The 22,068-nt window shown below is 37.2% G+C and overlaps 1 protein-coding gene across 1 annotated transcript in view; it reads right to left on the bottom strand.

Annotated features, from left to right (window-relative positions):
* Positions 1–284: 284 nt before the first annotated feature.
* Positions 285–22,068, bottom strand: part of l(3)mbt (lethal (3) malignant brain tumor) — a 195,801-nt gene continuing 174,017 nt past the window's right edge. Inside the window, exons 16-18 of the mRNA XM_090372140.1 lie at positions 11,600–11,643; positions 4,945–5,186; positions 285–638 (exon numbers count right to left, since the gene is read on the bottom strand). Coding sequence (XP_090228266.1) covers positions 510–638; positions 4,945–5,186; positions 11,600–11,643 — 415 coding nt within the window. The 3' untranslated portion in view covers positions 285–509. The remainder of the gene's footprint in view (positions 639–4,944; positions 5,187–11,599; positions 11,644–22,068) is intronic.

The following is a 22,068-nucleotide window of genomic DNA, read 5'->3' on the forward strand; positions in this document are numbered from 1 at the left end:
TACAATAATATCATCTCTAAGCAAAGAAAAGAAAAGTAAAATAATTTAGTAAGATTAGAGTGAAGTATTTTGACAAAAATTCCAGTCTTTACATAAATGCCAATGTTCTGCATATATGGCATTTCTGTACATGTCCATAATAATAATAATATTAACAAAACTGGAATCAATCCTTCAACAAGGCTAATCTTAGAATTATCATCTTCACATCCCAATACTCTTTCATTAATGCCAAAAAGTCACACAAGCTTAACATTTTGCGACGCAGTCACAAAATGAAGGTTCACACTGGTTTCATCAACAGACACAAGATTAAACTACTTCTTTCATAAACACTTCATAAAGAGATATGCAACGATGAAATTCAACATGGTAAGGAATCACAGTATGATGAGCAAACACCCCCTGAACACTCCAATATGTATGCACGAGTGTGTGTATTCTTTGTATAAGTGTGGATGAGAGATGAGATGAGACAAGACTAGCTGATATAACTCCGGTATTGTACGTTAACTATCCAGAGTCCTTCGAAACATTAGGATACTATTGTATATTTTCAGGGCTGGTCCTAATTTCACATTAAGAATTCTAACTATATCAGTTTGGTTCATTAACAGGAATGCTTCTCCATCTATTTGCTGAAAAAAGAAATAAAGAAAAAATATAATTTCTTTTCAAATATTAAAATTTGGTTAAATAATATATATTTTTTTTATTAATATTATTATTTGGAAAATATGAAATCAGAATTGTAAAAGAAAGAAATAGTGAAAAAGAATGCTTTTATTAAGCGCTTTTTCTAAAAAAAAAAAAAAAAATACTTGGAAAAAATAATACATTTATGGATAGCTGACAACAGGCACACATTTCTGAAAAATGTCCACTGATTGTTCAACTTTCCTACATCATTCTCAATTAATAAAAAATTTACAGAGATTTTCAGCCTAACAGGTAACTTTATAAATTTTTTTATAAGTTTTTATAATGGAAAATGTAAGCAAAATTGTAAAACAAGATTAGCTATTTTATACAAGGTTCTAACTTTGAACCATTCTACATGGGAGCTCACAACAAACAACTTCACTCTTTGTGATATTCTTGCAGTAGCAGATCAAACAGGAAATAGCTTGAAAAGCCAATCAAAACAGAATGTCACTAATGTTGATTTAAAGCAGAGGTGGCCAACCTATGGCACATGTGCCGAACGTGGTGCATTTCATCATAAAATTTCTCAAGTATCCAAAGCCCATATTGCCGATTCTTTGGTTCTATTTCCTTTCATTTCAGGTCCTTCCGCATATGGCTTAAGACACTCACCACCTTCTTTCACTTACACGCACATAAACATGTCAATTCCCTCAATTTAGCAAAAGAAATAAATTAAATAGTCTCCAAAAAAATGAATTTTAACCGTAAGTGATCTATGGCTATGAAAATATATCGAGCACCTAGTCGTCCATACTTTTGTATGGCTGTTGCCTCCGGCTCTATGCACAAGTGGGAAAATAAATGCAATACGTGACTTTTTCAGGGGACTGAGAATATACAAATAGATCCTTTGTCAGAAGTCTTTCAAGTTAAAATTAAACAATGAAATGATAAATTTGAGGTATTTTCATCTACGAGAAATTTCCATCAATCGCATTTCCAAATCGCGTTTTGCCAACTCAAGAAATAGTGTGTGTGTGGGGGGGAGCTTTCCCCACCTACTACAAATTTAACACCAAACATTGAAAGACTAGCAAAATCCAAACAGACTCAAGTCTCATTAATAGTAAGTAATGTAATAGAAATTGCTTTACATACAATAATTAAAATCATTTAAAAATGTTAATTATGTCATAAACATACTTTTATTAAAAAGGTTATTAAGGATATGCCTGGACCCCTTCTAGCGAGCGGAGAGAAGAGATGACTCCGAAGTTCCAACCTCATCTCTCTCTCTCTCTCTCTCTCTCTCTCATCACATCCAGCAACTGTGGTACAGAGCTATCTTCACCAAACGAGACTCTCCAGCAGCTGTAGCACCATCGGCAGGTTCCAAGACAGCGGTCGCCCTCTCGTCCAAGAGATCATCTCTCACTATTGTAGATTGGTGCTCCAATAAACATGTGTCTTTTGAACTGGCGTACATTATTTAATTTAGTTGAGTGTTTGAGTTATTCTTTTTCCTCCCCTAAGTGAAGCAGATCCTACCCCTATCCCTATTTTCCAACTCCAACCATGAACGTAAGAAAGGTAGAAAAGGTGCTTGAGTTGTATGGCGCATCTGAACTTGTATGTGAAAAAATTGGCGCATGGTATGTAAAAGGTTGGCCACCACTGATTTAAAGTATAACATCAGTGTCTTTAAAGTATATCATACCAAATTTTAAGAAAATAAGCTCTGCCCATTTATAAATTCACTACTGTTCTGCCAAGAAATTGTCACAAGACATCCTGCAATCTGATGATACAATAAGTCCAAAAACAAGCTATCTCAGCAGTGTCTCACCTTTTAAATAAATGATTAACCATTTTAAATAATTAACCATCATTTTTAAAAGTAGTGAAATACTAAGGAAATTTATGGAAAAGTGAAGTTCTTCAATTTCCATATTTGAAAACCACAGAGTTGTATACAATTTTCCAGTAAGAACAAGTCAAATGATAACAGACTAGCAGTCTTGAAATTAGATGTCATGACATAGCCTTAATAAGAAAATGGTAGAATCACTTTAACTGGTGAGGCCATTTGTTCAAAAAGAAACTATTAACTCAGGCTGATAGATAACAGTGTCCTCTAAGACGAGCATAAACCCAAGTTTTGACAGCCAAATTTTGGCCAACACCACCAGAGGGGCTAAAATATCTCCAAAGCTGTGAATATAGAACTGTTTTCAAATTATTTCAATGCAGGAAGTGAAATACAGCCTCACAAATACACCTTTATTACTGAAGCTGTCTTGCTGTGAGCATTAAGACCATTGCATTTACTAGGCAGTTTAAATCCAGCAGGATTTAAACCACCTAAAATTTCAACTGGCACGCTGCTTTCTGTGATAATTTTATTTTGTATTATGTCTGTGCAATTGTATTCACAGGAAATGAAAATGAAACATGGAGTTCATTCATAAAACTATGCAACCTTTGTCCTAACTTGATAATAGTGTGAAAAGGGCTCATAAAAATTCCTTTCATCTTGATAAGATTCAAACCCAGGCCTTTTGTACACAATGCAAAAGAGCAGAATGTTGCTAAGGTTTCAACACCTAATCTTCTCTTGATTAAGCTAACAGGTATGCAGCAGGAGCAAAGTTTCATGAAAAGTAATAGTAATAGTGGAATGTGATGCAAGAAAGCAAGTGTTATGAGCTTATGTAGCATCAGCCAAAAAAAAAAAAAAAAAATCCACACAACCATTCCCTCTAAATGTTTGCCCAGTTCCTCCTTAAATTTATTTAACCTATCAACTTCTGCAATAGATGGAAGTTTGTTCCAGCAATTAACCACCCGCTGGCTAAAGGCAAATTTCCGCACATCTATTCTACAGCTCTCTCCTCAATTTGAATTTATTTCCCTTAGGTTCGTAATCTGAACAAGTGGAAGAATCCCATCAGAATTCAGCATGCTCAACCCATTCAAGGCCTTATACACCTCAATCAGATCACCTCGCAGGTGCCTAGTCTCCAGCCCCTGCAATTTCCAGAACTTAAGCCTCTCTTGGTAAGAGGATCCCTTCATTCCCCTCACCAATGTTGTTGCCCTTCTCTGTACACGCTCAAGCAACCCTACATCCTTCCTAAAATGAGGCCTCCAGTACTTAAGGCATGGCCTGACCACTGACTTATACAGAGGGACAATCACTTCCTTTTCCCCTGCTAGCAAAATTCCTGTATATCATTGACAAAACCCCATGACCTGCTCTTGCAGCCTGTCTGCATTGCTCAGAAAACTTCACATCTGACTGCACAATTGCTCCCAGGTCTTTTTCATTTTCTACCGCCCTAAGTGTAGTACCACATAGTTGATACGTTCCTCTGGGGTTACTTCTACTCATATGCAGTACTTTGCATTTGTCAAGGTTAAACTTCAGTTGCCACTTCTCAGCCCATCTTCCCAAATTTTCTAGATCCTGTTGCAGGAGCACACTGTCATTAACGACCCTGCCAACCTTTGTAACATCTGCAAACTTTGACAATAAGTCTGATATACCTTCATCGATATCATTGATAAATATACAAAACAACAGTGGATCCAACACTGAACCCTGTGGGACTCCACTAATAACATTAGTCCACGAAGAGCAGCACCCACTGATTACCACCCTCTGTCTTCTCCCACTCAACCATCCTTTTATCCATTGTAGCAACTTACCTTTAATACCATTCTGCTCCAATTTGTACAGTAGTCTTCCATGCACAACAGTGTCAAAAGCTTTCCTGAAATCCAAATATATGATATCAAAATTATTTTTTGCATCTAGTTCCTTTGTAACCACATCATAATATCCAATCAAATTTGTCAGACAAGACTTTCCCTTAACAAACCCATGCTGTGTCTGAATTATTGCTGCAGTCTTGTCTAGATGATCCTGCAATGCATATTTAACCAGTGACTCCATTATTTTACCTGGAACAGAAGTTAAACTAACTGGTCTGTAATTACTTGTCACCCTTTGATCCCACTTTGTGAACTGGGAATAAATCCTCCTGAACTACAGGTAAAGTAATAATGGCAGTTAACCTCAGAACTTAACAGAGTTTTGAGGTAAAGGTTTACTAGATTTTCAGTGCTACATGAACTTATGCTTCCAAAGTCTGAAAAAAGTGACAAAGTACAAACATAGGGTGGAGGAAATTGCTTGTGCTGAGTTACAATGTTAAAATAAAATTTCAAATATCATAGTAAAAAGAAAATTCAACATATTAAATGTGAAATGTTAATTTCTCTTTTAAAACTCACCTCTTCTCTAAACACTTTTGCATGATCATAGCAACCTGGCAGTGTGCATATGAAATCTGCTACCTCATCAACAGACCACTTGCTGACCATGGTACCTGTAATTTGAGCAACTCCAGGAAGAAGTTTAGAATGATATTCCCAACAGAGAGGCATTTCACGTGAAGGATTAAGAATAGGAGGCACTTCAAATACTGACTTATGTACACTTTCTTGAAGACTAATGAAAGACTTATCATCTTTATCTGAAAGTTGCAAAGTATATTAAATCATAAATTTCATAGCAATGTTAATATCCCAATTCAAGTATAAAACTGATATGTTGAAAGTAAAAACTAAATATCTCAACTGTTAATAATTTTTGTGGTTTGAAATTATGAAATATCAGAAAATTATATTACCGTATTTCTTCTATTCTAAGATGCACTTTTTAACCCCTTATAAACCTCTCTAAAAACAGGGTGCATCTTAGAATCAATGGCAACTTACAATCGCAGTTTTTTTTTTTTTTTTAATTTTCCCGTGCTTTGCACACGGCACCACGTTTTGTTTTTATGTGGAAACCCCGCCTCCAAGTTTGACCGTTATCGCATTCTCCAATTCCACTAGAGAATAAAGTGGCATGGGTGATTTCACGTGCTTTCGAAATGTGAAGCCACCATTATTTCATTATAGTGGAGTTTACTCAGTGAAAAAATGGAAGTTTTGTTTGTATCTTCGAAAGTACATAAGAAATGGAGTTACTGTACTTCATTAATTTTGATGTTGTTGTTTGGGTTTTAGGAGCATTAGCAACTACGGCCATATTGCTCCGGGGATATACTGTGGTCATTCCCTGACCTTTCCGCATCCTCTGTATTTGGTGGGCACGGCTCGAACCCCAGTCTAATCAAGAAATGATTAATTTTGATCCCTTATTGCACATTAAAATGTTGTCAAAAAGACTGCACTACGAAGCTGCATTGAAACAAAAAGTTATTGCGTATGCAAAAGAACATGGAAATAGAGCTGCAGGTCAAATTTTTACATTAGTGAAGTAAATGTTCGTCGTTGAAGAAATGATCGCAATTCCATATATTAGTGCAAAGCAACAACCAAGTGCTTTACAGGACCTAAGAAAGGAAGATTTCCACAAGTCGATGAAGCTGTGATACATACTGTAATGGAGATACACACAAAAGGATTACCCATCACTCGACAAGGCATGTAATTGAAACCCGGAGAAATTGTCAAGCCCCACGGGAATAGAGAAAATAATTTTTAAGGATTACTTGAGAAAGGAATATGAATCCTGGCTGTTGACTGATAACCTTCGGCTGACACCTTCCAGAAAAATTAAGCAAGGGCCAGCATCAAAATTGGCAGAATGGGTATCAACAGATTGAAAGCTAATCCCAGAAAGAATAGCGCAGCACTCATTTAAAAAATGTTGCATCACCAACACTGAATTCTATTATAATAAAAATATTTGTTAGATTTATTTTAGTGTTGTTAAGGTTGTTGCGGACATTCTCTCAGATATGCCAGAGAAGCTGTACTTGCTACCTGGGAGTTTAAAACCCTGATGGAACTGATATTCGGGTGACACTCAAGTCAAGTGGACCCAATTTCGGTGAAGTCCGAATAGTCTGTGACAGCCAAATCCTCTGCTTGCACCTTCACAATGGTGGGAATGTTAGCAATCCTGGGTATAACTCCCATGCACACTGTGGGTGACCATCCAGGTGTGAAATAACGTGACCAGGGATCAAGGTGTGGTGCCCACACCACATGGAGAAATGCCACCCGTATTACCAGGCAACACTAGGTGGCAGATGACTCTCATCAACTGGTGTAATATCACCATTTTGCTTATTGGAGGCTTGAAGTGGTGGAATTCATGTTTAGTCTCCAGAGCTAAGTTCTGGTCAACCCGTCCAATCTTTTCCATCTTCCATCATGCAGTATAACTGATGACTTTTAAGGTTATGATGGACACCATGGCAAGATCCAATCTTCCTTACATTTCGAGGGTAGAGCACTAAAACGGTGTTCGCAGGCCGGCCACTAGTTAGTACACTGCATCGAACATATTGGTAACTCTCTAGGAGGCTTCCAGATCAGCTAGTGTATAATCTTGCAACTTCTACTCTGCCAGATAGTGAGTCCGAGTAGTGTGTATGCGGGAGGGAAGCATTGTTGAGGCCACATTATGTCAAGGATCTGGGTATATTCTTACCATGTGTATGCCATATCCAAAAATTTCATTACATCATATAGCATGTCCCCCCCCCCCACACACACTTTTTCTTACTATTGAATACACCATGAATTGTCAAACTAATAGAGTAAGCTTATCTGCGAAAAGATCTAAACCTCCCAAACATTTCCTAGTTCATTTCACAAATATACGTGGTCTCAGTTCTAATCTCAATGATGTCCGTTTCCACTTGCAGTCTGCCAAACCCCATGTACTTTTTCTGATAAAAATCTCAGTTATCGGTTGATTCAACTACTGCTCATCTCAGTTGCCCAAATTATTCGCTGTATGATTCTTTTCACCTCAAAGGTGGTACTTGTACATATGTCCATTCTGATATTCCCTGTCAGAGACTTGGTAATTTGGAATCTCCTCTTTTTGATCTTCTCTGGCTTAAAATCTCTCTACCTCATTCTGTCAAATTCATTTGTTGTCTCTACCTTTCTCCCAACTCCACTAATCACTTGGCGCTCTTTGACTTCCTCTCTTTGCAAGTGGACTTTCTCCAGTCCAACTTCCTAACAGTGAATTAATTTTCCTTGGTGATTTTTAACGTTCACAACTCCAACTGGCTTCCGTTTTCTAGTCACACTGACCAAGCTGGTCGAGATGCTGAGGATTTTGCAATTTCTAATGACCTCGCACAGATTGTTCATTTACCTACCAGAATACCGGATAATCCTAACCATACAGCCAACATGCTTGATTTTTCTCACAAACAACCCTTCAGATCACAACTTGATGATTGTCTCCTCTCCAATGGAGCCTTTATCTCATGGCTATTCCCAACCTCATGTTGTTTGGCATTACAAGGATGCAAAATGGGATGACCTGCGAGATTTCTTTTCTTATTTTTCTTGGTCAGATTACTGTTTCAATACTTCTGATATCAACGTTTGCTCAGATCATGTCAGTGAAATTATTCTTGTAGGAATGGAATCCTTTATTCCACACCCCACTTCAAAATCTCGCCCTATATCTCAACTTTGATTTTTCAATAAATGTGCTAAGGCTTTTCAAGAAAAGAACGTTGCATATCGTAATTGGTTTGTTTCCAATCTTCAGTTTCATTTTCTTCCTACGCCAAAGCTCACAACAATTGTAAAGCAGTTATTAATCAGTCCAAACTAGATTTTGAACAGGCTAAGAGTAGAAAACTTGCTTCTCGCCCTAATGGTAGAGCATCCCTTGCCAAAGCAATTGGCTGCAGCATCTCTGCTCCCACCTCTTGTCAAAACCAGATGGTCCATTTTGTTTTGACAGAGGATAAAGCTGACCTGCTAGCATCCCATTTTTCTTCCAACTCATGTATTAATGATCTTGGTAAAACACCTCCCTCCATTCCCAACATGCTCTATTCAATGCCTCCTGTAGTCTTCCGTAAAAAGGATGTCAGAAGGATTTTTATGAATCTTGATGCTCAGAAAGCTCCAGGTCCTGATGGTATTGCTCCACTTGTTCTCTAATCCTAAGCTCCTGAACTTACTCCTGTTCTTTGCCGCCTTTTTTCACTTTCTTATTCCAAAGGTGTTTTTCATTCTCTTGGAAATATGCTCATATCCAGCCAGTTCCTAAAAAAGGTGACAAATACCTCCCACCCAATTATCGTTCCATTGCAATTACTTCTACTCTTTCAAAATAATGGAGAAATCAATTAACTGCCACCTCTTAAACTACCTAGAAACCTTCCATCTGATCAACGATCGCCAGTATGGATTCCGTCAGTGTCGATCCACTGGTGAAATTCTGGCTTTTGTTACCCATTTATGGACAAATTCAATGGAAAAGTTAGGTGAAACACAAGCAAGTTGCTCTGTTGATGTGTCAAAGGCTTTCAATCGTGTTTGGCACAAAGGTCTTCTAAACAAGCTTCCATCTTATGGTTTGCCACATTTTTTTTTGTAATGGGTTATCCTGTTTTCTCTCTTTCTCTGATCACTCACTTAGGGTGATGATAGATGGCTCTCTGTCTTCTAACTTCTCCACTAATGCTGGTGTCCCCAAAGGTTCAGTTCTTCCCCCACTCTTTTTCTCTTGTATATAATGACCTTCTTCCATTGACTGGAAATCCTATCCATAGTTGTGCCGATGATAGCACATTGCATTCCACTTTACATTTTGAGAAACCTTGCTCAGCTCAATCAGCTTCAACTTCTCGAATATCTGCTACCAATTCCTTAGATGCTGATCTCCAGGTAATTCCCCAGTGGGGCAATGACAACTTAGTTGAATTCAATCCTTCTAAAACTCAGTCTTATCTTATATCTCGCAAAAAGGATTCTTCTGCTTCTATGCTTATCTTTGGTGGCACTCCGATTTCTAGGCAAGATGATATCTCTCTTTTGGGGATTACCCTGACTTCTAATCTCCCTTGGCACAAGCAAATTACAAATATTGCTTCCTCTGCATCTAAAAAACTTGGTTTTCTCTTTCGCTCTCAGCATTACTTTTCTTCCAAACAGCTGTTCACTCTGTACAAATCGAAAATCCGCCCTACCATAGAGCAAACAGAAAGTCAATCACAGAACACATTCAATTTACAGACAGTATACACAGAGTAATATGACATTAGTCACTGATGTCATATTACCCTACTACAAGAACAATTAAGTACCCTTTTCTTTCAAGTTGATTTTTTTTTTTTTTTTTTTTTTTGGAATTAATGTGACTCAGATGCAGAATGTGGCATTTACTGGCACTGGTCAAATTGATAAGACAAGATCTTTCTTGAACAAATCTTCCCTTCTTATAACATCAAGATGGCCCTGGACTGGATCCTTAAACACAGATTCCATAATTTTTCCTGCCGCAGAAATCAGACTTTCAGGTCAATCCCTTTGTGCATGAAATAGATATTTGGAAATTCCCAATCTTTAGAGAGCTTCATTTGAGTTTTAGAGTTAAAAATCTCCTCATTATTAGAGATATGGGTTTGGTGCTTCAGACCGTTATCTGTTATAATATAGTGCTTCTTTCAGTATAACAAGGTACTATCAGATCCATGTGCTTTCCTTACTTTTAAACCTTATCATGTTTAAAAGTAAGGAAATGTTTCCAAAACTTTAATGTTGTAAAAAAACTGCAAAAATTCTGTACTATTGTTAAAGACAGGTAATTCTGTTATAGTATCTGACTTAAAAAATTAATGTTGATCAATATTAACATTATTTTTATCTTGCACAGATACTTTGAACCTGTTTAAATTTAAATAAATGTATTTTAGTCTCTTGAACTTCAAATTAACCAGGTTTTATTTTCCTATATATATAAGTACCATGATTCTCCACACTTAATCCAAAATTAAAATAATAACAAATCAAGAGTATGATGATGCCGTTACTGCACAAGGCTTACACTGAAAGGCACGTCAACTTGGGCCTCTCAATATATGCCATCTATTTCTGTTCAGAGGCGCTAGCCCAAGTTGACGTGCCTTTCAATGTAAGCCTTGTGCAGTAACGGCATCATGATACACTTGATGTGTTATTAATTTTGGATTAAGTATGGCTTCGCTAGTTATGGTGGATATTTGGTTTCCTTTTTAGGCCATGGTCACGTACTAATATTATGCTATATAGTTAAAATATAAATATAGAAACGTGGTACTTATATTAGCAGGAGTATGTAATGTTTAATCTAACATGATGGCATTAATTCGTCCTGACATTTTTAATTTGTCTTTTTTTTTTTTTCAGTAGTTTTCAGGTACTGCAATATAATGCAGGTATTGCAATTTACTTCTACTATATATATATATATATATATATATGAATTTCGTGTTTTTTAGTTACCACTATTTGAAAAAATTATACCACTTTTCACTTTACACAATGCAAATTTCCAGTTAACGTGATATTTTTTATGTGATAGTTGTAAAAGATCTGAATCATATTCAGACCTGAATCTGAATCACTAAGCTTACCGTGCATCAGACGGGCAATAAATAAGCGTTTGCCCAATGCCCGCCTCAGTGTGTTCTATCAGCCATCGGAAGAAGACATGTTACTTGTTTGTCTCCCGCTAATAAAGTCACTTACAGACTGCATTTAAAAATCCTAATTTTTAAATGTAGTTTTGATATATTTTTATTTAATATATATTTTTTAATAATACATAATTTAATATAAATTTAATTCTATAATTATTTTCATTATCTTTTATATGGTATACAGTTACAGTTAAAAAGTTATTTAAAAGGTATTTTTAAAATTCTTTATGGACATTCCTGAAAGTCAAGGACCAATTATAATTTTTCCTATTGATTATTATATTTGATTAAGGAGTTTCTGTTTTGCAGATGTGCTCGCTGGACAAATTAATTGCATTAATCGAGGTCAGCCTGTAATTTTATCTAACATTATCTTATTCAGCAAAAGCAACATGAATTAATTCCTCTTTGATATACATATACTATCTTACCTTCCATTCTAGCAAGCTTTCCATAATCAGTAGGAACCCTGGTTCTAGAGAGAAAAAAAAAATGTATTTAATTGCAATAACAATTTACATTAGAAAAAAGAAATATAAAGAGCGTATTAAATATCTAAAAAAAAAAAAAACATATAGGGATCATAAAAATATAAATATTATTCTGTAACATGATGAGAATATTAGATAATGCAATAAGGCAATATGCACTGAATTCTTTGAAAGAAGGTTTGATGGAGATGTAAAAGGATAGCAAATAAATGAAAAATATTTGCTTTGATTAGTTCAAAGGCTGTTTGGAAAGTAAGGAAACTAAAGTAACAGATCTTTTTGTGAAAAGACATTTAATCAAAGAACCTTCTAATATGAAGACAGATTAGTGCGTTACTTTTTTGACACAGTCACCTGTCAGATTCATGTACAGAGTCATACTTCTGTCATAAAATGCTTTTAAAATTTAATTACTTAAAATATAATATTAAGATCTTGGCTGGACACCCCTATCCCTAGAAGAAAGGCTAAAATAGGACTGTGCATGTCTCATTTTAGTTCCTTCAATTCTTCAAGGGGGACCAGGCTGAGACCTTAATATTACAATTTTTAAGTAATTAACTTCATCTTTAGGAATTGGCAAAAACTTTACACACTAAACAAATGTTTTATTTTATTAATTTTTTATCTTATAGAATTGGTATATGCTGGAATTGAATTGCTGCTTTTTAACCTTCATATTTACATGTAAGCACACTCAAAACATATAAAAAACAAGGGGGGGAACCACATACACTTTGCACTGGGGGTCCATGTTAGTTTGACTTCCCTAATAATTGCATGCACTTTTTTATTTGTCCTTATTTTGGTTTAGTCACCTAATGTCAACAAAAGTGTACAGCACCCTGTAACAAGAAAATAGAAACATTGCAAATGTGCCTTTATTCATGCAACATTTTCACTAATGAAAATGACATGGTTTCTCCCAAAAAATCGTTACCTTACTTTTCAAACAGCCTACATATGTTGCAATAATTTTAGTTAAGCATTAGTTGATGTTTGCACCATTAAAAAAAAAAAAAAAAAAAAAAATCAGAAACAAATTAATATTATGTTATGTAATAGATAAAAAATTTATATTATTATATTTTTTGCTCTACATGAAGTCAAAATATTTGTATGAATATTTTTATAAATTCAAGGTTACTGCGCATAAGGTCATTTTCTTTAAGAATCTATTACACAGTGTATAGTTCGGAAACATATAAAAAAAATAAATGAACAATTAAGATGGGAACATAAAAACCACTATTATAATAAAAATAAAATATAAATATAGAGTTGACCCTTAAACAATGCAGGGTTTAGAGGTGCCGATCCCTGCACAGTCAAAAATCCATATATATATTTTGACTCCCCAAAAACTCCACTAATAACATTTGTCCACTTCATGGACAAATGTTATTAGTGGAGTTTCCCAGGGTTTGGTGTTGGGCCAATTGTTGTTTTGTATATTTATCAATAATATTGATGAAGGTATATCAGGTTTAATGTCTAAGTTTGCAGATGATACAAAGGTTAGCAGGGTTGTTAGCGACAGTAAAGACAGTATGCTACTCCAACTGGATCTAGATAAGTTGGGCAAATGGGCAAGAAGTGGCAACTGAAGTTTAACATTGACAAATGCAAAGTACTGCATATGGGTAGCAATAACTGAAGAGAAACGTACCAACTGTGTGGTACTACACTCAGGGAAGTGGAAAGAGAAAAATACCTGGGGGGGGGTAATTGTGCAGTCAAATATGAAGGTCGCTGAGCAGTGCAGATGGGCTGCCAGGGCAGGTCACACAGTCTTGTCAATGATATATAGGAATTTTGCTAGCAGGGACAGGGAGGTGATTATCCCATTATACAAGGCAATGGTCAGGCCACACCTAGAATACTGTGTACAGGTCTGTAGGCCTCATTTTAGGAAGAATGTAGAGTTGCTAGAACGAGTACAAAGAAGGGCAACAAGATTGGTGAGGGGAACAAAGAGGTGCTCTTACCAAAGAAAGGCTTAAGTTCTGCAAATTGCAGCACCTCGAGAGTAGGCACCTGCGAAGTGATCTGATTGAGGTGTATAAGGCCTTGAATGGGTTGAGCAAGCTGAATGCTGATGGGATTCTTCCTCTTGCTCAGATTAAGAACCTGAGGGGGCACAGATTCAAATTGAGGAAAGACAGTTGTAGAATAGATGTGCGGAAATTTGCCTTTAGCCAGCAAGTAGTTGATTGGTGGAAGACTTCCATCTTTTGTTGTGGAAGTTGATAGCCTAAATAAATTTAAGGCTGAGCTGGACGGGCATTTGGAACAAATGGAAGGATGAAATGGGAGGATTTTTTTTTTTTTTTTTTTTGGCTGATGCTGCATAAGCTTGCTTTCTTGCACCATATGCTTCTACTAATGCTAAAACTTAACTACTAATAGCCTACTGTTGACCGGAAGCCTTATCGATAACATAAACAGTCGTTTAACACATATTTTGTATGTTATATGTATTATATACTGTATTCGTACAATAAAGTAAGCTAGAGAAAAGAAAATGTTATTAAGAAAATCATAAAGAAGAGAAAACACATTTACAGTACTCTACTGTAAGTTTACGTCATCTGTTTACAAGATGAATAGTCTGTTTGTCAGTACCTACATCAATATTGTCTTATATAATACAAAACACTGTAGATGTTATACACATTACTAAAACTAGACATCAAAAATGAAAAGATAATGTGAAAAAGAAATTCATATTTATTTACAGGTATAACAATTCGTGCATTGATAATGAAGAAGCAGCAATATGATTGCTTTATGGTAGCCTAGTGTAATCGATACAATTGCTTCACAGTAGCCTAGCCTATACACCAGGAGTGGCCAACTTAATTTGTGATGCGATATACTTTTTTCCTTCAAAAGGTGCTGCGATCTACCATCTCAAAAATTTCATTGCACAAGGTGCACAAATCGAGGGATGACTGTATATTTAAAATTTTTTGTAATCGACCAAAATTAAATCCGCAATCGACTTGCTGGCCACCCCTGCTATACAGTATTACAGTCATATTCATAATACAGTATCGGAAACATTGTTACATTTTTAAAAAAACCACTTAACTGTGATGATAGGCTGATATGCAGTTTCTCCAATTACGAGAGAAAGAGGCATACAGTAAGGTAATGTAATTCTTTGAAAGCAAAGTTATAAAACAGTAAGAAAACTAACACATTATTAATTTTATATTAAATATCATTCGCCTTATGCCTATGTAAGGATAGGCTATCCACTTCCATACAAGTCTTGCACACGATGTTCTACACGATGAATACTTAGGCGATGATGACACAAAAACGTCTCTCACAGTTCTTGCCGTACAGTTATTAGATTTTCATACGAAGACATATACAACAGATAAGTTTATTAACTCTATGGCATGATGATTATTTACTATTCATTAAGTGGAAGTGGATCATCATAAAGATCTTAAAGGTCTTTATCCTCCTCATCTTCATGTTGGGTAGACTGAGGAAGGGTTGGTCTTGCTGTCTCAGGGGTGGCAGAGACAGAGGAGGTGGAAGGGGAGGCAGGAGAGGTAGGCACACTCGGTGTAGCTTTGCGGAAATACATTGTAATTTCCGTCTGTCTGTCTTTTGTTTTTTCATTTCTCCAAAAATGTTTCTATACGGTATCAATCGTTCTTCCACAATTTGTTTTAGTTTCAGTGCCTATATCATAGAAGGGTCCATGTCGTAAAAGTCAAAAGTAGTCTTCAATAATCACAACCCTTCTGCCAGACTGTCTAACAATTTGTTTTCTGGCACTGGTTCGGAAGCACTCATCACCATCAAGTCGTCTTATGTTAATTCCCTTGGTATGGTGTCTATTAGCTCTTGAATTTCTCCAAAATCCATATCTTGAAACCCTTCACCCCCCCCACCTTTTTTTTGCCATATCCACAATCTCTTTCATGATTTCCTTGAATGGCTCTGTCGTAAGTCATGCACAACATCCGGACAGTTTTCTACAGCAGGAATTTATTGTTTCAGGCTTGACGGCTTTCGTGGCCTTTTCTATAACAACGATGACATCTTCAATAGTGTAATCCTTCCAGACTTTCATGATGTTCTCTCTATCGGGGTTCTCTTCCATGGCGTTGACAATCCTTTCCATAGAGTACCATGTGTAATGCACCTTAGAGGTCCTTATGATCCCCTGATCTAGAGGCTGAATTAGAGATGTTGTGTTTGGGAGCAAATAGACCACTTCAGAACTTTCAGTGTTGAACTCGTGGGGTTCTGGGTGGCCAGGGGCATTGTCCAATATAAAAATAACTTTAAAAGGCAGTCCCTTACTGGCAAAGTACTTCCTGACTTTAGAGACAAAGCATCAATGGAACCAATCCAGAAAAAGGGTTCTCGTTGACCAGGCTTTCTTGTTGTTCAACCAAAAGACTGGCAGCTTGTGTTTATCTTTTCCCTTCAAGGCTTGGGAGTTATAGCTTTATAGATAAGGGCAGTCCTGATCATAAACCAGACTGCATTTTACCAAACCAGTAGAGTTAGTCTATCTCTTCCTGCCTTAAATCCTGGTGCTTGCTTCTCTTCCTTACTAATAAATGTCCTTTGTGGCATTTTTTTCCAGAATAGGACACTTTTGGCTGCATTAAAAACCTATTCAGGCAGATATCCTTTCTCCTCAATGATTTTCTTAATGGCGTCTGGGCCGACCGGGCTAGCCGGGTGGGTAAAGTGCCTGCCTGGCAACCCAAAGGTCGTGGGTTCGAATCCCGCCTCGGGCTTGGATCAGAGTAAATTGAAAAACTTTGGGAGGTGCATTACGGCCATAGAAGCCGATGCGCCAACAACTAACAAAAAAAAAAAAAAAAAAGTGTCTGGGAACTCGTCTGCTGCCTTTTTAGTCAGCAGAAGCTGCTTCTCCTGTTATCTTGACATTTTTTTAGCCAAACTTCTTTCTAAAATTATCAAACCATCCTTTGCTGGCATTAAATTCTCCAGCTTTAGATCCTTTACCTTCCTTTTGCTTTAAGTTGTCATATAATGACTTCACTTTTTCTCGAATCATATTAGAGTCTATAGGTATGCCTTTCTTATAGCAAACCTGCACCCACATAAAAGCTGGATTTTCAATAGGAGATAAAAAAAGGTATTTCATAAAAGTGCAGGGTTTTTGCGCCTGCTGGTGTAGCTGCAGCGACAGTGTCATGAATTTCCTTTTCTTTTTTTACAATGGTCCTTACGCTGGATTCATTTATCTTGAAATGGCGGGCAACCTCAGCTACAGACCTCAATCTACGGTACATATCAAGCAATTCAACTTTTCCTTGTAATGTCATGACTTTTCTCTGCTTCTTGAGAGCACTTCCAGCATCACTAGTGGCACTTCACATGGGTCCCATGGTGTTATTCAAGGTTTACGGTATTCCAGTAAACACGATGAAAAATACGTGAGAACCACAAGAGATCACTTTTTACTGCAATACGCAATTTACTGGAGAGATGAACTGCTCATGCAAAGATGATTAGCATCACACGGTGTTTTAAGCAGATTAGCATTAGCATTAGTAGAGGCATTTGATGCAAGAAAGCAAGCTTATGCAGCATCAGCAAAAAAAAAAAAAAAAAAAAACCACTTCCACTTCACCCCTCTGTTCGTTCAAAATACCTGTCCAGCTGAGCCTTAAACTTATTTAGGCTATCAACCTCCACCACAAGGGATGGAAGTCTGTTCCACCAACCAACCACCCGCTGGCTAAAGGCAAATTTCCGCACGTCTATCCTACATCTGTCTTTCCTCAATTTGAATTTATGCCCTCTCAGGTGATTTTTCTGAGCTAGAGGAAGAATCCCATCAGCATTGAGCATGCTTAAACCATTCAAGGCTTTATACACCTCTATCAGATCACCTCGCTGGTGCCTAGTCTCCAGACACTGTAATTTGCAAAACTTAAGCCTTTCTTCGTAAGAGCACCCCTTTGTTCCATTCACTAATCTTGTTTCCCTTGTCTGTACTCATTCCAGCAGCTCTACATCCTTCTTGAAATGAGGCCTCCAGACCTGTATACAGTACTCTAGGTGTGGCCTGACCATTGCCTTATACAATGGAATAATCACCTCCTTATCCCTGCTGGAAAAATTCCTGTATATCATTGACAATACTCCATGAGCTACTCTTGCAGCCCATCTGCACTGCTCAGAGAACTTCATATCTGCCTGCACAACCACCCCCAAGTCCCTTTCATTCTCTACCACTGTCAGTATTGTACCACAGAGTTGATACGTTGCTCTGGGGTTGCTGTTTCCCATGTGTAGTACTTTACATTTGTCAATGTTAAACTTCATTTGCCACCTCTCAGCCCATCTGCTCAACCTTTCCAGATCCTGTTGCAGCAGCATAGTGTCAGTAGTGTCCTTGACAACCCTGCCAACCTTTGTATCGTCTGCAAACTTGGACATTAAGCCCGATATGCCATCATCAATATCATTTATAAATACAGAAAACAATAATGGACCCAACACTGAGCCCTGAGGGACTCCACTAATAACATCAGTCCACGATGAGCAGTGTCCATTGATTACCACTCTCTGTCTTCTCCCCCTCAACCACCCCTTTATCCATAGCAGCAATTTGCCTCCAATGTCACACTGCTCCTATTTGTGTAGCAGTCTTCCATGTGCAACAGTATCAAAAGCCTTTCTAAGATCCAAGTATATAATATCAAAGTTATTCCCTGCATCCAGTTCTTTTGTGACTGCATCATAGTATCCAATCAAGTTGGTCAGGCAAGACTTCCCGTTAACAAAACCATGCTGTGTCTGAGCTATAACTGAAGTCTTGTCTAAATGATCCTGCAGTGCTTCTTTAACCAGTGCCTCCATTAATTTTCCTGGAACAGAAGTTAAGCTCACAGGTCTATAATTACTTGTGTCAGCCTTTGATCCTCCTTTGTGAATTGGGGTCATATTTGCACATTTCCAGTCTATGGGTACCTCCCCTGAGTCCAAGGAAGCTCTCATAATTATGGCTAAGGGTTTGCTTACTTCCTTTGCTGCCTCCTTTAATATAACTGGATAGATCCCATCCACCCCGGGTGCCTTTCTTGTGTTTATCTTCAACAGTTTCTCCTCCACTTTACTCCCAGTTATTTCAAGATTCTGTAGCTTACTGCTAGAGTTGAATACACCTCTGGCATTCCCCTCGCTGAATAACTCCTCATGTGTGAATGTCGATGCAAAATATTCATTTAGTTTGTTAGCTACCTGAGCAGGATCATCAACACTTGACCCATCAATATCAAGTGGACCAATCTGATTCATCCCCTTCCTTCTACAGTTTACATAAGTAAAGAACTCTTTGCTGTTTTTCTTTGCATCCCTTGCCAAGGATTTCTCGTAATCTGCCTTCGCCCGCCTAACCTCCTTTGTAACTTGGTTGCATATCAACTTGTATCTATCATAGGCTTCTGTGTCATGTGTTAATTTGTATGTATCCCATGCATTTTTCTTCTCTGCCATATGCCTCATTAGTTCATCTGACATCCATTTTGGCCTAAACCTTGAACAATATTTCTTAGTTGGTATGTAAAGCCTAGTAGCTTCCAAGATAAGTTCTTTGAATGCTTCCCATTTTGAATTTGCTGTTGGTAACATCATCAGTTGGTCCCACTGTATAGAATTTAAATACTGTCTCAGTCCATCGTAGTCGCCTTTACGGAAGCAATAACCCTTCCCTTTACCCCTAATGGTAGTTACCTCTTTGAGTAAATCCCACTTCAGCACACTGTGATCACTGCCACCTAGTGGTTCATTTATCTGCAGATTCTTAATGCATGAAGAATCACTGCTGATAATCAAATCAAGAGTATTACTCCCTCTAGTTGCCTCCCGAACATGCTGATGTAGAAAACAATCATCCAATAAGTCCACAAAAACCCTGCTAGTGTGTGAGTAACCAGCCCCCAAATTCCAGTCAATATCTGGGAAATTAAAAACTCCCATTATAAGACACCCTGATTTACTGGCCCACTCTATTTCCCTGTACAGTTCCTTATTATACTCATCAGTCATTAGGCCTATAGCACACTCCTACTCTCAATTTTGATCTCCCAATGTTTATGTCACACCAAACTGACTCCACACTGCACTGTCCAGCGATGTCGACTGGCTTCACTTCCTTGGTTTTTATGTGTTTCTTAACTAATAGCATAACACCTCCCCCCTTCCTATCCTGTCTATCCTTTCTGTAGACATTGTACTCCCCAAATTGCAGTTCCGCATCCCTTATATCTGTGTGACACCACGTCTCTGATATCCCAACAATATCTGCCTTCGATGTTTTGAGCAATACCTCAAATTCATCAAATTTATTTACTAAACTCCTAGCATTGGTGTACACGCAAGTATACCTGCACCTGTTTCTATTCTTAGCTACTAACACAACCCATGTGTTTACTTGTACCGCAATGGCTCCCAGCAGTCTCTGAAATACCATGCATCTTGTTTTTCAGACTTCTGCTCATTCTAATAGAAGCAGTGCAGAATCTCTTTCACCTCTGCCAGTGGCTACTGTCAATCTATTGGTCTTTTTCTCCCCCCAAGCTAGCAGTTTTCCGACCCACCTAACACTGCCTCGATAGCATCAGCAAATATTCTTACACCCTTTCTATTTAAGTGTATCCCATCCCTGTAGAAGCAATCTCTCCTGTTAACAAGTACAGACCAGGCTGAAAAAAATTCTACCCCTTGAGCCTTGCACAATCTTTCCAGGGCTGAATTGATCGACAAGGCTCTCATCATATACTCCCTCCTATCGTGTCTGGGCAGAATTGCAGACACTTTCAAATTCAACCCTAATTCTCGGCTTTTGTTCAACAGTGACCTGTACTTGTTAAGTAATTCTGCCTGTCTCCTACTCTTAATATTATTAGTGCCAACGTGTACAACTATATCACCTTTTGTGCCCTTAAAAGATGATATTCGCTCTACAACGTCATCAACCTTTGCCCCTGGCAGATGCTCGCAACACTTGAGCTCACCGCAATAGCAATAGAAGGTGGCTATGAAATTATTACAGTAGTACAGTATGTACTACAGTAAATGTTATGATTTAATACTGCATCTTTACGTTTGTTTCGACTGTGAATGGTGCCATGTATGGTCGGTCTGCAAGTGTTTGTATAAGTTTTGATAAATTTTAACTTTTTATAATATACTAGCTGTAGGCTACTCATTTTTAAAACAGGATACAATTATTAGGTTGTTAATTCATCTCGTACTATTTACTTAATATGATTTTTTATACTTTTTTGCTTTTTTCTTCTCTTCAGTTTATGCATACATCGCCTCATGTGCAAACATCAAAAATTAAGCTATTATATACAAAGATATATATATGTATATGTATATATATATATATATATATATATATATATATAGGCTACATGGTTCATCTGCAAGTTTTTTCAAATTGTCATAAATCTCCAAAAAATTTCCGATATATTTATTGAAAAAAATCCATGTATAAGTGATGTTGTTGTTGTTATTTGGTTTTTAGGAGCATTAGCAACTAAGGCCATATTGCTCCGGGATATGCGGTGGTCATTCCCTGATCTTTCCGCACCCTCCGTATTTGGTGGTGACGGGCTCGAACCCCAGTCTAATCAAGAAGCGTGTGCTACGCACTACTGCTCCTTCCCACCTGGCTACGGAGGCGCCTCATGTATAAGTGAACCCGTACAGTTCAAACCAGTGTTGTTCAAGGGTCAACTGTATAAAAATATATGAAAAATAGAAAGATATAATTCATGGCTTTCTACAAATCTAAGAGGTTCCAAATGCTCTCATACAGAATCTGATTAAGTCACTGTTGAAAGCAAAGAAAGAAAAATAGAAAAAGACAACTGGCAGCATCTTATCTCCTCAGGAGTAAAACTGCTGGATCACTGGTGACTACTGAATCCAATAGCATTTTAATGAAGTGAAATGAATACTTCAGACATCTGCAACCTCTATGCTCTGTCAACATCTGGAACTGGAAGAGGAAGAATAAAATAAATAATAAATCACTCATTCACTCACTTTTTAAACAGAAGCAAAAATTCTAAAAGGGAATTATAAAATTTATAGAATATATATATTAAAAAATAATGCCATCAAATGAAAACCAGGGTGAAAAACTAATTAAAATAAAAACTGCTAGATGAAGAGCTGAAATATAAACATAAACATCAAATAAATAGACATAGCCCATTCTCTCTAAGCCTCTGAAAATATTCCAAAACTAATTAGGTTATATAAACATCCCCTCACCTGATGGCTGTGAAGGGCTTTACAAGATCATCCAATTTGCATAAGTGTATAATTGTCATTTTGCTGTTAGCCATGTTCAATGAGTTTGAAACTAATGGAAGTGGTAT

Source organism: Mastigoproctus giganteus, chromosome 4 (assembly GCF_048544385.1).
Source record: "Mastigoproctus giganteus isolate SK-2022 chromosome 4, ASM4854438v1, whole genome shotgun sequence".
In the NCBI taxonomy this organism is placed as follows: Eukaryota; Metazoa; Arthropoda; class Arachnida; order Uropygi; family Thelyphonidae; genus Mastigoproctus; species Mastigoproctus giganteus.